Source organism: Puntigrus tetrazona, chromosome 9, assembly GCF_018831695.1.
Source record: "Puntigrus tetrazona isolate hp1 chromosome 9, ASM1883169v1, whole genome shotgun sequence".
Classification (NCBI taxonomy): Eukaryota; Metazoa; Chordata; class Actinopteri; order Cypriniformes; family Cyprinidae; genus Puntigrus; species Puntigrus tetrazona.
In genome coordinates, this window is record NC_056707.1 from 10,446,628 (window position 1) to 10,462,680 (window position 16,053).

General features: G+C 35.7%; 2 protein-coding genes across 8 annotated transcripts; both read right to left on the minus strand.

Moving 5' to 3' along the window:
- Positions 1–352: 352 nt before the first annotated feature.
- LOC122351939 lies at positions 353–15,895 on the minus strand. The gene is made up of 17 exons (XM_043249371.1): positions 15,719–15,895; positions 15,435–15,539; positions 13,357–13,490; positions 13,239–13,279; positions 12,880–12,950; positions 12,513–12,556; positions 12,376–12,416; positions 12,181–12,266; positions 11,711–11,739; positions 11,546–11,577; positions 11,436–11,464; positions 10,448–10,544; positions 10,178–10,351; positions 9,893–10,072; positions 9,108–9,179; positions 8,882–8,961; positions 353–733 (listed from the first exon to the last, which is right to left on the minus strand). The coding sequence occupies exons 1-16, from the start codon at positions 15,869–15,871 to the stop codon at positions 8,885–8,887; spliced, it is 1,365 nt and encodes a 454-aa protein (XP_043105306.1). The 5' UTR covers positions 15,872–15,895; the 3' UTR covers positions 353–733; positions 8,882–8,884.
- LOC122351938 (nucleolin 2-like) lies at positions 756–7,509 on the minus strand. Of its 7 annotated transcripts, XM_043249368.1 has the most exons (20): positions 7,188–7,508; positions 6,801–6,905; positions 5,939–6,034; positions 5,466–5,599; positions 5,346–5,386; positions 5,128–5,228; positions 4,903–4,922; positions 4,730–4,791; positions 4,480–4,544; positions 4,298–4,326; positions 4,126–4,193; positions 3,947–4,017; positions 3,420–3,448; positions 3,284–3,315; positions 3,174–3,202; positions 2,352–2,448; positions 2,074–2,247; positions 1,789–1,968; positions 1,093–1,164; positions 756–913 (listed from the first exon to the last, which is right to left on the minus strand). In XM_043249368.1, exons 3-20 carry the CDS (start codon positions 5,975–5,977, stop codon positions 837–839), a joined length of 1,320 nt encoding a protein of 439 aa, XP_043105303.1. In that variant the 5' UTR covers positions 5,978–6,034; positions 6,801–6,905; positions 7,188–7,508; the 3' UTR covers positions 756–836. The 7 variants fall into 7 exon arrangements, with proteins under 7 accessions (XP_043105303.1, XP_043105302.1, XP_043105301.1 ...); XM_043249367.1 differs by lacking the exon at positions 5,939–6,034 and having other exon boundaries at positions 3,174–3,199; positions 3,420–3,445; positions 7,188–7,509; XM_043249366.1 differs by lacking the exon at positions 5,939–6,034 and having other exon boundaries at positions 3,420–3,445.
- Positions 15,896–16,053: the final 158 nt, after the last annotated feature.

Here is a 16,053-nt window from a genome sequence, read left to right on the forward strand (position 1 = left end):
AGAGAAAGAGAGAGACGTAGACAGATTAGTAATAAATGGGTTGCTCATCTGCCACAGAAGCATTCAGTAACTCTTTGTAAACCCCCCGATGCAGGCTGTCTTATTGTTCCTATTGTCTTGATTTCTCAGCAGGTCTACACATTAGTGATGACAGATAGTAGGTGGTTCAGTGAACATTTTGAAAAAGACGGATCCTTCGAAGACCTTACATCCTACTATTTTTAAGGCTTCACTGCTTTGGAAAGAACGGCAAAGGCAGTCTTTTATGACAATAATCATAAGTAAGAGTTTCTATTATATTTATTATCTAAAAAAAAATACATTCAAATAAAAGTCAAAGCTATTTAACATTTTGGTATGTTTATTTCTGAATGTACATGGACTGATTATTAATTATATGAATCATGTTTTTAAAATACTTTTTTAAAAGTATTGTAATATTTATGGAATGTAAATAAATGTAAAAACTGTTCAGGAAAAGTTTGGACTAAACAGCGCAGTTGAAAGGACAAAGAGTCGAAAGACGACGGAATGTTTTGAGTCTCTGAAAGCAGTTATGTGTCTGCTGCCACCTAGTGGCCATACTTGGGAACAGACTTTTCTTTTCTCTCTTATGAAAGCACACGAGTAACAGCTTCGACTAGCCCTTCAGGCAAGTTGGTTGATCTAAAGCCTCATCAGGGGCTGTTTTGTCAGTTTCAGTTGCAACTAGAACATCACGTTCATGTTTTATCTAGAAAATGAGAACAGAAGAATGATCCTATCAGAATGTAATACGAAGACATATTTTGTCACATACTGTAAACCTGGTAAAAACCAAAAAATTTTGTTACACATTAAACATCTAGTACAGCTTTGGCATCCCTCAGTGCTGCTTTTTTCCTCTTTAAGTCCTGTTCCTGTTTCTCTATGTCTGGAAACACAAAGAACATTCTCATGAAACACTGCTATTAAGTCGACAATTTCTAATACTTGATCCTTTACAAGGCACAAAATATACTCATTTATCTATTTAAATAACAAATATGCATAAACTCAAAAGGTATCGTTTAAGGGTTTAAATAACGTAACGGTTACGATCAAATACTGTACCTTGTTCCAGCTGAGAAATAATGCAAGGTAGACGTCCAGATGCCTCCAACACTTTGAGAGCAGCATCATAATCTGAGGAATATTTCATAGCCTTTCAGTTACATAAATAAAAACCCAGCATTTTATTGAGGATTAAAGAACAGGGATATTTCAGGTTCAATACAAGTTAAACTCAGCTGTTTTTGTGACAATATAACAGTATAATGACTATAGATCATTGTACTCAAAAATACATGTTAACCCTGTTTTTATTTAAAAAAGACAAATATCAAGAGTGATATTTCAACGTTTGTGAGTTGGCCTCTTTCACTTCCCTCTTAAGCTGGAACTCACTAATTTTTTAATTGTGGCAAGTCAAAATTAATATTTTTGATAGCAAGATTATGCCACAAATCCTGTCAATTGAGCTTAAAGGGAAGTTTATAATATTAAAATATTTAATATGGTCCACTCAAATTCATCAGTGCTTTTTTCAGGTCAACAGTTAGCAAGAGTTTGGATTGTGGCTGCTTTAGCACAGAAATCAAGAGGCTTTATAGCAAGTGTGGGACCATCACTGACACGTTACATGAAAAAGAAATTCAAATTTGGTTTGTTACAAGCAAGACAAAATTTCAAAAGGTTTGTCAAAATATACACCTTTCTACTGAAGGCAGACTATTTCACCAAAGAGCTGTGATTCGAGGCTGTCCTCACCTTGGTCACTGGCTTTCTGTGACTGCACTCTTTCTCCAAGACTGCTCAGCTGAGACTCGAGCTCTGAGAAGATCTCTTTGGTCCACCCAGCCTCGTTACATCGGGTCCAAAACACGCTGGCACTGGACTTGGGTTTCTCTGTGGTGCCCACTTTAGAGGCCTTCGCTGCAGCGGGACGACCTGGGGATGAAGAAAGCCCTGTCAGAGGAGACACAGCTGACCGACGTGAAGCAATGTGCTGGTGTGTCTACAGCGGGGCTTGACCGCTGAGGGGACCGGGCTGACCTGAATCACAGCTGAAACGCTCCACAGCAGGCACAGAATAAATAGTTGGTGAGACAGGCTCAGTGGTTGGAGCTCTGGGCGCTGGAGAAGATCTGCTTGTGGACGCCGCTTCCTTCTGTTCAGGGGAGGTAGACACAGCTGCACTGGCAGGTGAAGAAGGCTCTAGACTGTGCTCTGAAACAGAGACAAAGTGTGTGTGTGTGTGTGTGTGTGTTTTAAATCTCTTTACAAGTCATTGACATGACAGCAGCAGGACAAAACAAGAGAGAAGAACCCACCTGATTCTACAGAGGGTCCAGAGTCCAAAATAACTTGACAGGGGGTCGTGATACGGTACCATTTTGAGGATAACAAACTCTGAGACTCTTCCTGAGACTGAGAGAGATACAGAGAGAGAGAGAGAAAGGAGGGAGACACTGCTAGCTGCAGACAAGTTATAAGAGTGACTGAATAAAGTGGTGAGTATTATACTCAGAAAGTTTGGGCGAGAAAGTTTTTTTTTTTTTTTTAAGAAATCAATTTTTTTATTCAGCAAGAATGCATAAATTTGAACAAAAAGAGAAAAAACTTTTATAATGTCACAAGAATTCAGTTTGAAGAGTCAGGTAATGGCTGCTGTAAACCTTTTCTCTTACAAAAAGATTTATTACAATAGCAAACAACTACAATCAAGAGTCTGCAATAACTTGTTACTCTTTTAGAGATCTAACTTGCAATTCTTTTTCTCACAGGGTCACTTCATAATAAAAACCTTAATTTAAAAACGGCATCTTTAATTATTATTTAAATTCTTTGACGATCTGAAACATTAAACTGTGACAAACGTGCAAAAAAAATCTTGTTCCTCTGTATTTAATGTCGTCGGCTGGACAGTTTGTAACAATTCCTAGTTATGGAAAAAAGTTTTCCATAGTTTTACGAGGAAGCTTTGTTTCATTTATAGATGGACCTCAAGTCTTGGATCTCGTATCAGACTGAGATGCATGAAGCGAACAATGCTTTTGCTCAGAAGTGACACTTTTGACATGAAAACATCACTAAATACATCTGCTTGTTTACGTTGAGACATGAATGAGATGTTTGTGAACGGAGAGACTCACCGAATCAACGTCTGTGTCGTCGTCAGCTTCTGAAAATAATAAAATCATTCTTTTACGGGAAGGAATGATAAATGATACTTGTTTTTGTACTTATAAAAGAGCATCTGTACCTGTGGGTGATGGTTTGAGTTTTTCACACAGCCTGCAGACAAAAGAAGAAAAACAATTCTTTACATAACTATTTTAAAATAACATGGCACAGTATTTTTGTATTTGTACAGCAATGGTTCTAAATCCAAAACCTACCTCGTTTTTTTAGGCACAGGAGTGGACTGCTATTAAAAGTGAACGGAGAAACAATTAATTGCTTATTTTAAGTTTTATTTAAAATCTTTAATTGTATTTTTTTGCATTTACTTACACCCATGTCTTTCTAAAACATGCATGGAACTAAATAAAACCATTTTAAAAATGTTTCCTGTATTTTGTCTATAAAAGTCAATAAGGTCAGGTTTTCCTTTGAATTCTGACAAGATCATATCTGTTTGCTGATAAAGTATAATCTTTAATACAAGCGTAATACAAGTAAAATAACCATCTGTATATACAATTGTGAAGACGCACATTCAATTTAATTTTTAATTAAGTTACTTTAATTTTTACCAAGTTAAACTTATGTTATGAAGGGATTTTTAGTGATAATAGTACAGAGCAGTTTTAATCTGTTTTCTAGATGAGGACTGTACTGAGAAAAACATCAAGTGTCTTCACGTAGAGGAAAGCTGAAGTGTGTGTGTGTGTATATATATATGTGTGTGTGTGTGTGTTCTGACCTTGTCCTTCAAATCTTCTGGATGGTCTGATGATCCAGAAGCTTTCTGAGGAGACGACACTTTTAATGGACCTAAACAAACACAAATGCATTTCTTACTAGAAACTGTTAATATCATCAGATGAACCTAAGTGTAAATCATGTGACTGTTTCTTTAAGAAATTACAAATGACCCTTTACTTTTACACAGTGTTCCTGTGGTTGATGGACTGGGCTCTGCACTGGGCCTGGAAACAGACACTGAATCTCTTTTAAGGAAGGAAGAATGTTTGTCAGTACATCGACAATCACATCTCACCCTAAACATGTTTCATGCTGGATACTTTCTGTGAATGAATAAAGTTCAGCATACCTTTTACTTTCAGGATCAGGAGTTGATGGCTATTTGAAATTAAAAAGAGAAAAATTACAACAATATTACTTTTCAAAAAGCTAGAAGTTGTCAATTTGCAGTTTGAATGAAATGTTTACAAGAAGATGTGTAATCTGAGACATTCATGATGCATCAAGAGAGATTATATGAGGAAAACTCACATTGCTCTGAACTGGAGGCTCTGTGTCCGATTCTTCTTTTATATTCATGGATTCATCCTCATCATCTATGATAAAATTTGTTATTAATGTTTTACATTAAGATATCTGTCATCAGCATTCTCATGTTGACAAATAAATACAGAAATATCTTTAAACACTCTACTTTTTGTAACTCAACTGGGTTCTTGAGTATTACTGCAGTACTGTCTCATATAAAGCTTAAAAAAACAACAACTGTATTAACAATTACCAGAATCTATCAAAATAAATGCCACTGTCTTTTTCTTTTTGGACAAACTCACTTCTGATGACCTAAAAAGTGCAAACACAAGATCATCTGAAACAGTCACACTGTAATTGATAATGAGACAATGTTCTGTGATTAATCCACATCTGACAGATGCACGCACGCTGCACACTTACCCTGAAGATGATGAGTCTCTCTATATAAAGAAAAAAAAGCAAAGACATGAAATTACATCCAAAATGTCACATTGTAATCTAAATTAATGTCATCTTTACATGCCTTTATTTTTAGAAATGTGCAGTGATTTTTTTAGGCTGAACAGTAATGTGGTTACTGTTATAAAAGTCAATGTATGTGTTTATGAAGAGGCTGTGTGTGTGTGTGTGTGTGTGTGTGCTGACCCTCTCAAGCCTTTTCATGTTAGGCCGGTCACCAACCACAGAATTTCGTCTCTTAAAGGGTCTAGGGCCACACGGTGCGGCCTCTAGCACATTTTCTGAACCTAATAAAAAAACACCAACTTCAAAAATTGTACAATAATTCTCACATTGACATTTTACATATTCACACACATTGCTTACAAATATAAGGATTTTGAGCTTAAAATCAAAGCACTTACTTATTTTTTTGGATTCTGGATCATGTAATTCACAGAACAATCTAGAAAGGAAATGTATTTGGTTAATTTCACAACATCTAAAACATAAAAATAAATTGATAAAAGATTCTTTCATCTTACCTATAACTGCCTTCGTTACTGTTTTCAGCGGCTCTGGCTCGGTCCTTTATGGCGCAGGGGTAATGGTACGAGCGTTTACAGCGCTTCACGTCACAGCCGGCTGTAGCACCGGCTCTCTTACAGTAGTGGCAAACCTGGAAATAAACACACAGCAGTTATGCATTCACAGAGAAAGAAGACAGTTTAAATTTAATGTACAGAAATATTCATGTTAAAGTATAATGCTGTACTATGTGGAACAATACAAATCACCATTGCAATGAAAATGATTCAAATTTTGATAATGTGATAAACGTGATCATGTCAATATACAGTAAAATGCACTGTTTTTGAGTTCAATTTTATTTGGGTGTATAGATGTCATAAATATTCTTTTTTTAACATATTTGTATGCTACGGTACAAATTTGTTAATAAACAATGATTAACTTGCATATAACATTTAATTGTTACTTTATAACAAAGCTGAGTTACCTTGAGATGTGAGACATACAGTATATACATTTGGTCCATGCATGAGCTGAAGTTGAGTAGCAATAGATGGCCAAATCAAAAGAGATCTCACAAAAACTACAGAAAAGAAATTAATCTATTACATTAGGAAGTCTGTGGCTACAAGAAGATTTCCAAAACACTAGAGACAGCTTATTCAACTATAGTTGTAAAAGCTTGATTCAGGGATCGGTCATAGAAAGCTTGAGTGGAGGGTTCGCTCTTCATGTTGAAATCTCATTGAAAATATTTGGTTTAATTTGACAAAAGCAGTGGCAAAAACAAAGGTTATCCACGACCTGAAAGCTTTAAATAAACGACGGGCCAAGATTCCTTTAGAACTGTGACAGAAACTTCAAAGCACTTACAGACAGCATCTACTGGAGGTTATACAGAAAAAAAGATGAGTGGGCGATTGAATAATTTTGTACATAAAGTTAATAGAAAATTTAAAAAATGGACTATAAACATTTATGTTCTCAAAATCATCCAGATGTGCATGAATAAACGTCTTATGCCTTTGTTGAATTGGTTTCAAGCAATTATTTTCTCTGCAGCAAAATGCAAGCAGGTCCAGAGGGCTGAATAATTTTGATTGCAACTTACATGTACTGTAAAGAATTGATACCGTTGGAACATGCCACATAAATTACCCCTAATACACTTATATTTTTATATATTATTTTTACAAAATGTATTGTAGTTAATCGTTAAAGTACTGCGTATGGTCACTGTCGTCTAAAGTATTGCACAATATTTTCCGAAAATATTAACCAGTTAAAATGAATTATATATCCTTTTATGATTATATAATTGTTGCATATGCTTCAGCGCTGATATTTACTAGTCTTTTTCCTCTCTTCATCTCTTTCTTCACATCTTCTACATCAAATCCAAACAGGTCGTCGTAGATGGGGGAATTCGTGCAGAAGATCGCTGATGCGTACAACTGAGGACACAACCAAATAAACACATGCTAAGCGTTAAAAGGTACGTGCAGATATTACATTTACGTTTATTAATTTAGCAGGCACTTTCCAACGCGACTTGTACGCTCGTAATACTCCATTTTAAGGCAGCATAAGCCTGTTCAGATAAGTACAAGATAAACAGGGACAGATTGTAGAAAAGAGAATTTTTTTAAACTTGTCTAGATTAAGGTGAAACACACGCACCTAACCCAAAGAAAAGAGCACTAGCAAGCACCTTTCATTTCCGCACATGCTCTTACCAAACAGTTTTGATGTGCGGAGATGTTGTCTTTGGAGGAGAGGGGCCCGGTGACTTCAGTTTCGTCTGATTTTTCGCAAAGTGCACAAATAATTTGATCCCGATCCTGACATTGTTCCGATCCCATGTTGAGTTTTGACATTTTACTACGGTCCAGTTTTCATTGCACCGTTGGCGGCATTAAGTTTCGTTTTCGTTTTACTGCGTAGTGGAAGGCGGGTCGTTTTAATCTTTGTCATCTTGCATAAAACGCTCGTTAGCTATCCGAGATGGGAACCTCGATTATCTCGGGCTTTACATTTAATCAAACAGCTCCTCAAACTCAACTAAACTTTAATCTAAATCGAGTCATGTGAAAGCCAAAGCCTTATTCTATAATCACAGTCGACTGTGATTGGCCCATCGTGACAGCGCTGAGAAAAGTAACATGGGAGACTGGGGCGGTTGCAACACTTTTAGTTGAGTGAGTTTTTTTGTGGAAAGCCAAAATTTTACAACATTATACCTACATCTGTCAGATACCTACCCACATTGCTGTAACATGCATATGACAATATATGTACAATTAAAACTTGAACAGACAAATGTTGCAAATGACCCTGAGCTATCTATCTATCTATCTATCTATCTATCTATCTATCTATCTATGTGAAATTGCTTCTGTTTTTACATTTATTAAACTTTAGTGATGCTAAAACTGTTTTTCAGGCTAGTTCAGCTAATGCACAGCACATTTTAAAGTCTTTGGTCTGCAATGTTGCTGGTTCCCAATGTTTCCATCTTCTTTTATGATCTGCAGAAGTCATGCTAGTTCGTTATAAGTTTTATGATTATATTATGCTTAAGCATGTTATGTTTTGACTGCATTACTGACTTATTATTTGGCTATATTAAATATTAAAAAACTTTTAAATAAATGTTTTATGATTTTTATCAATTCACTGAAAACTGTTTATAAGGTAAGGCTAAATTGCCAAAGCACACTTGAAAAGACAAAGCCACCTTTCTTTTGGCAAATTTATTAAAGCTGTTAAATTTTTTTACAATAATTTTTGCATTAATAACAGAACCCCAGAACAGAAACTCTAAGCACAAAACTCAAACCAGTCATTATTTGTAACGCAGGCAATCCAATGTTCACAACTTTGCATACTGTGTTTATATCTTTAAAGAAGATCAAAATACAAATTTGTTATGAAATATCGTTAATTTAAAAAATAACTATCACCCTCTAAAAAGACATTTTTTGTTGGAAAAAGATATTTGGATCATTTGGAAAATGTGAAAAAGTGTGAAAAATTAGCATTTTGATCAAATGTCTTTTTTTTTTTTTAGTTTGCTATGTGCTGATTGGCTGTTCAGTCTCTTGCTCTGAACTCTTTACAGATGAGCAAACGAAGGTGATGGGACTCTCACTTTCCCCGGTCAACAGAAAAATACACACAAACATGCAACAGTTATACTTAAACATGTCAAAAACTAGGTTTTAAAATACAATCCGAGATACTAAGAGCGACATGTACAGAATGTGTCTTACAGTTGCAACTGTTTTATCTAGAAAATGAGAACAGAAGGATGATCATATCAAAATGTAGTATGAAGACATATTTCATGTATTTTTTGTCACTGACATACTGTAAACCTGGTAAAAACATTAAAACATTTCTAAAACATTACTTTTGCTTGATTGTATATACATTAAACATCTAGTACAGCTTTGGCATCCCTCAGTGCTGCTTTTTTCCTCTTTAAGTCCTGTTCCTGTTTCTCTATGTCTGGAAACACAAAGAACATTCTCATGAAACACTGCTATTAAGTCGACAATTTTAGTTTCTAATACGCGATTCATTACATATGCATAAACTCAAAAGGTATCGTTTAAGGGTTTAAATAACGTAACGGTTACGATCAAATACTGTACCTTGTTCCAGCTGAGAAATAATGCAAGGTAGACGTCCAGATGCCTCCAACACTTTGAGAGCAGCATCATAATCTGAGGAATATTTCATAGCCTTTCAGTTATATACATAAAAACCCAGCATTTTATTGAGGATTAAAGAACAGGGATATTTCAGGCTCAATACAAGTTAAACTCAGCTGTAGGTCAATGATCAACACCTTCACAAAAAATGACCCGGTACTCTTTTTTACTTAAAGGCAAATATCAAGGTTAGAATAAGAAACAATATTTTGATGTTTGTGGGCTGGCCTCTGTCACTTCCCTCTTTAGATACTCATTGCAATTATAAAAACAAATACTATTGACTGAGGTTAAAGGTGAAGCTTATGGTTTAACATTTTTGGTGAAAACATCTCTTAACCTATTTTCTTGTTCATTGATTATTATAAGTATTCCATTCATGGGCTTATCTCCCAAAAAAGGGTAAACATTGATATCCCTAGCACCAAAAAACATTTAGTATGGTCCACTTTTTTTTTTTGTCTTTTTCAGGTTATAAAAAAAAAAAAAAAAAAAAGGAAAAAAAAATTATTCAGATTCGGTTTATTACAAGCAAAACAAAATTTCAAAAGACTTGCCAAAGACAAACAACTTCAGGATAGACAATGATAGGGTTTGAGGTTGTTTGAAAACATGCATTATTTTTGTAAATCCACTCGGTGGCACTAGTAGCACAGAAGACCTTTCACCTTTCTACTGAAGGCAGACTATTTCACCAAAGTGCTGTGATTCGAGGCTGTCCTCACCTTGGTCACTGGCTTTCTGTGACTGCACTCTTTCTCCAAGACTGCTCAGCTGAGACTCGAGCTCTGAGAAGATCTCTTTGGTCCACCCAGCCTCGTTACATCGGGTCCAAAACACGCTGGCACTGGACTTGGGTTTCTCTGTGGTGCCCACTTTAGAGGCCTTCGCTGCAGCGGGACGACCTGGGGATGAAGAAAGCCCTGTCAGAGGAGACACAGCTGACCGACGTGAAGCAATGTGCTGGTGTGTCTACAGCGGGGCTTGACCGCTGAGGGGACCGGGCTGACCTGAATCACAGCTGAAACGCTCCACAGCAGGCACAGAATAAATAGTTGGTGAGACAGGCTCAGTGGTCGGAGCTCTGGGCGCTGGAGAAGATCTGCTTGTGGACGCCGTTTCCTTCTGTTCAGGGGAGGTAGACACAGCTGCACTGGCAGGTGAAGAAGGCTCTAGACTGTGCTCTGAAACAGAGACAAAGTGTGTGTGTGTGTGTTTTAAATCTCTTTACAAGTCATTGACATGACAGCAGCAGGACAAAACAAGAGAGAAGAACCCACCTGATTCTACAGAGGGTCCAGAGTCCAAAATAACTTGACAGGGCATTGTGATACGGTACCGTTTTGAGAATAACAAACTCTGAGACTCTTCCTGAGACTGAGAGAGAGAGAGAGACAGAGAGAGAGAGAGAGAGAGAGAGAGAGAGAGAGAGAGAGAGAGAGAGAGAGAGAGAGAGAGAGAGAGAGAGAGAGAGAGAGAGAGAGAGAGAGAGAGAGAGAGAGAGAGAGAGAGAGAGAGAGAGAGAGAGAGAGAGAGAGAGAGAGAAAGAGAGAGAGAGAGAGCTGGTGTGTGTTTTTTTTTAAAGAAATCAGTTCAGCAAGAATGCATGAACATTTTTTGATCACAACAGCAAACAGTTAAATGTACTAAGTACTTTATTTAAAAAGTATATATAAAAAGTGTTGGCCCCCTTCCTGATATTTTTTGTATGTTTGTCAAACAAATTTAAAATGTTAATCAAAGATAAAACAAGTAAACACAACATGCAGTTTTTAAATTAATTTAAATTACATTTTTTTAGAATTATCCAAACTCACATGGTCCTGTGTGTCACCCTTAGAAGCAACAAAGGTTTGCGATAACTTGAAGCTCTTTTAGTGATTTAACTTGCAACTCTTTTTCACACAGGGCCATGTATTTCAATTTCTTTTAGGATCTAAAACAAGGGTGAAAAACATGCAAAAATTACATTTTTGTCACATTTTTGCTCAAGAGGTCTAGTTAATTTGTTCCTCTGTATTTAATGTCGCCGGCTGGACAGTTTGTAACAATTCCTAGTTATGGAAAAAAGTTTTCCATAGTTTTACGAGGAAGCTTTGTTTCATTTATAGATGGACCTCAAGTCTTGGATCTCGTATCAGACTGAGATGCATGAAGCGAACAATGCTTTTGCTCAGAAGTGACACTTTTGACATGAAAACATCACTAAATACATCTGCTTGTTTACGTTGAGACATGAATGAGATGTTTGTGAACGGAGAGACTCACCGAATCAACGTCTGTGTCGTCGTCAGCTTCTGAAAATAATAAAATCATTCTTTTACGGGAAGGAATGATAAATGATACTTGTTTTTGAATTTAAAAAAGAGCATCTGTACCTGTGGGTGATGGTTTGAGTTTTTCACACAGCCTGCAGACAAAAGAAGAAAAACAATTCTTTACATAACTTCACTATTTTAAGTTTTTGCCAAAATGCCATGGTACATGGTAAGGTATTTTTGTATTTGTAAAGCTTTCAAAAAAGTTCTAAATCCAAAACCTACCTCTTTCTTTTAGGCACAGGACTGGACTGCTATTAAAAGTGAACAGAGAAACAGTTTCAATTCAGTTTAATTAAAGATTATTTGTATAGCGCTTTTCACAACTCAAATAGTTTCAAAGCAGCTTTACAGAAAATGAAAGTTTCTACATTATATTTATTAATAGTTTATCAGTGGTGACTATTTCTTTACTTTATAGCTACGATTTTAAAATTTTTTATTTACAATCTTTAAAGGTTAATTCACCCAAAAAAAGGCCTTTTTTTGTGGCTTAGACGACTGACTTTCTTCAATAAAAAAAATGTCTCCGGTATTTTGTCTATATTAAAACAGGCATACTAAGCTAGAACATCATGAGAACATTTTTGGGTGAACTGTCTCTTCTAATTTGGACTGAGCAGTTTCAGTGAAGTTTAATATAATACACTGGAACATATGGACACATATCAAACTGTTCATAATAAGAGACTCACATTGGGCTGTTTTTGTAGCACAGAGTTCTCCGGATCAGACACCCCTGAAACTATTACACAGTCAGCGCTTGTTGGGCTTTCATCATCTAAAAGAGAGAGACACAAATAGTTTTGCTTTGTAATGACTTTTTATGCAGCCCAAAATTTCAATTTCACATTTTGACAGAGATAAAAAACTAAATACATAATAAACACCTGATTTTGAGTCTGGAGTGCTGTTATATGTTCCCCTGGGCCTTTTTAAAGATGAAAAAAAACACAATCATTATAATAACACTGTGATTGCTAACTAGACAATATTCCGTAATTGAAGGTTTCTCCAGGATACTTACACACGCAAACGTCGTCTGTACATATATGGGAATGTATGTGGACTCTGGTAATAAATAAATAGACTAAATTAGAACAAGTGGTACTTTTAACCAGTATTACTTTTCAAGTAGGTTTGTCTAGATTCTGACGAGAACATATCTGTTTTTGATATAGTATAATCTGTGCCTTAACATAAAACAATGACCCTCTATGAACCATCATATTTTTTTTTTTATTAAGTAACATTAATTAGCCATTCAGAAGTTAAACCAAGATATGGTGAGGACTGTACTGAGAAAAACATCAAGTGTCTTCACGTAGAGGAAAGCTGAAGTGTTTATGTGTGTGTGTGTTTGTGTGTGTGTGTGTGTGTGTGTGTGTTCTGACCTTGTCCTTCAAATCTTCTGGATGGTCTGATGATCCAGAAGCTTTCTGAGGAGACGACACTTTTAAAGGACCTAAACAAACACAAATGCATTTCTTACTAGAAACTGTTAATATCATCAGATGAACCTAACTGTAAATCATGTGACTGTTTCTTTAAGAAATTACAAATGACCCTTTACTTTTATATTCTTGGATTCATCCTCATCACCTATGATAAAATTTGTTATTAATGTTTTACATTAAGATATCTGTCATCAGCATTCTCATGTTGACAAATAAATACAGAAATATCTTTAAACACTCTACTATCAAAATAAATGCCACTGTCTTTTTCTTTAGTTTAAAATCAAAGCACTTACTTATTTTTTTGGATTCTGAAACATGTAATGCACAGAACAATCTAGAAAGGAAATGAATTGGGTTAATTTCACTACATAAATAAACCAAATAAATTGATAAAAGATTCTTTCATCTTACTTATAACTGCCTTCGTTACTGTTTTCAGCGGCTCTGGCTCGGTCCTTTATGGCGCAGGGGTAATGGTACGAGCGTTTACAGCGCTTCACGTCACAGCCGGCTGTAGCACCGGCTCTCTTACAGTAGTGGCAAAACTAGAAATAAACACACAGCAGTTATGCATTCAGAGATACAAAACACACATATAATAAAGTCATAGTGCCAATATATAATGTAATGTTTTTGTATTATAGATGTCATGATAATTCAAACCCTACATAACAGCGCTGTTTTTATCTCTCGTTTTTTTTTTTTTTTTATCTCATTTCTATAGCCTTAACTGATAAACAAAAAAGGCAGCTCCTGATGTTTGGAGAACAAGATGCGCTCATTCAAAGACATGCATTTATTGCTTGGACTGAACAAGAACACTTAAAATACATGTGTGGATTCAGTCAGGTGTCTCTCATCACCACACGACTGTGTTTCATCCACATGAATCTCAGCCTGCCCGTTAAATTACATTTGAAAACTAAAAACTTCTACTAGACTAAAAAAAAATAACAGCAGGTTTTTCTTAACCTTATTAAATGTGTCATCAATCCTTGTTTTATAACAAATGTTTACATTTTTAATCAGTGATTTCCGGGTTAATATAATAAGACACTATCTTCCACAGACACAAAGCCCAGTTCTGTGAGTAAGGTGAAGCTGCAGGCCCGGAGGCCCATCTTGCACTCTCAGACCAGCACTTCCAGACCTATAGTTCTTTTCAAACAAAGCCAGCGGTTCAAGCTTGGTGTGAGAAAATGACTCTGAGTGCTGTAATTTATTGCATGTAAATATAGAGTTAATGTTCATCCCCTAACTCAATACTAAAGAATGTGATAAATCCTTAATAAGTAGGAAAACAATAAATGACTATGAGCAATTTCTGTCTACAAATACCATTAATAAAAATTAACCAGACTTAGTGCATTAAATCGTAACCTAGTATGTGTAATATTTTATATAATAATGCATTCAGTCATCGCATAATATTTTAGAGTGGAAAAATGTATCAGCAATTGAATTCGTGATGGGTAATCCTCCAAACAGCAGGTGGCACTGTCTGAAAAAAACTGTCTGAGTCGGTTATTGAATTAAACTTTTACAAGACACGGTACTGGGTGTTTTGAGGGAATATTTATGAAATGCAAAAATTTAAACTTAATTAAGAATAGTGGTTAAATAGCTAATAACAAATAATATTCTAAACATTCTAAATAATATTCTTCTTTATGACGTATGCAGCCTGCAAATGCCGTTAAAACGAATCGATTGAAAGAAGGGATTTGAAGGGATTTGTCACCACCTTCTGTACATATGGAGTATCTTATATATATATATATATATATATATTTATATTTATTTGTATTTTTGTATGTTGAATTAAAATACTTATTTCCAAAACTACTTCTTTCATCTTCCTATTTCTTATCGTCACCCTTATTAGATTATGCTATGGCTGAGTTTGTCTCCTATATTGTGAGTTTTACTTTTTTTAAAAAAAAAAAAACAAAAAAAAAACGTTTTCTCAGCATTACTGTTTGATTATCACAAGTTGAATAGACAGCGGCAGCTTTGATAGGCATTTTTTCTGTTCTGAAAACATAACGGTTTGCATATCAATTTACAAAAAGAATTTGGAGCTGCAAGTGCATTTAACCGCAACCCTCAAGATGAAGCGCATCCAGACCGCATTTAAAAAAGTCTATATGGGCGGGCGGAAGCGCTGGCAAATGCGCACGTGTCTCGCCCTTATCCTGTGCAAGTCGCCGACTTGTTTTGTTTTGTTTGGTTTGGTTTTGACTGCGCCCAGATTTTTAATACTAGCTCGTCTGCAAATGAGGATTGAGGTTTATTGCATCGATGCAGATGATGCGCCGAACTTTTAATTTCAACACCACTACTGTTGTACTTTATCGTTAAAGTATCGTGTATGGACAATGTGTTACGCATTATCCTGCACAATAGGCTATTTATTTCCAGAAAGAATATTAATAGATTTCCTTTTATGATTATATAATTGTTGCATATGCTTCAGCGCTGATATTTACTAGTCTTTTCCCTCTCTTCAGCTCTTTCTTCACATCTTCTACATCAAATCCAAACAGGTCGTCGTAGGTGGGTGAATTCGTGCAGAAGATCGCTGATGCGTACAACTGAGGACACAATAAATATAAGATAACGTTATATATAGAACATTGTAATTGACTTTAAGGTAAAACACAAACACACTAACCCAAACAAAAGTAAAGTAAAGCGAAGTGCAATAATAAATACGGTGCACAAAATACAATTTTCGTAACGGATGCGATATGAAAACATAACTTCAACTTACCAAACAGTTTTGATGTGCGGAGATGTTGTGTTTGGAGGAGAGGGGCCCGGTGACTTCAGTTTCGTCTGATTTTTTGCAAAGTGCACAAATAATTTGATTCGATGGCATGTTGAGCTCTGCTTGATGACTTTCAACAACGACTGAAGTTTTCATCGCACCTTTCTTTGAGTTTCCTTTTCATTCTATCGCGTAGTAGAAGGCGGGTCGTTTGAATCTCTGTGATCTTGCATACATCAAAGCACTCACTCACTCTACTCGAGCTTTAAAAGGTCATCTCGATTATCAACAATATCTTCGAACTCAACCGAACAACAAGCTAAATCAATTTATATAAA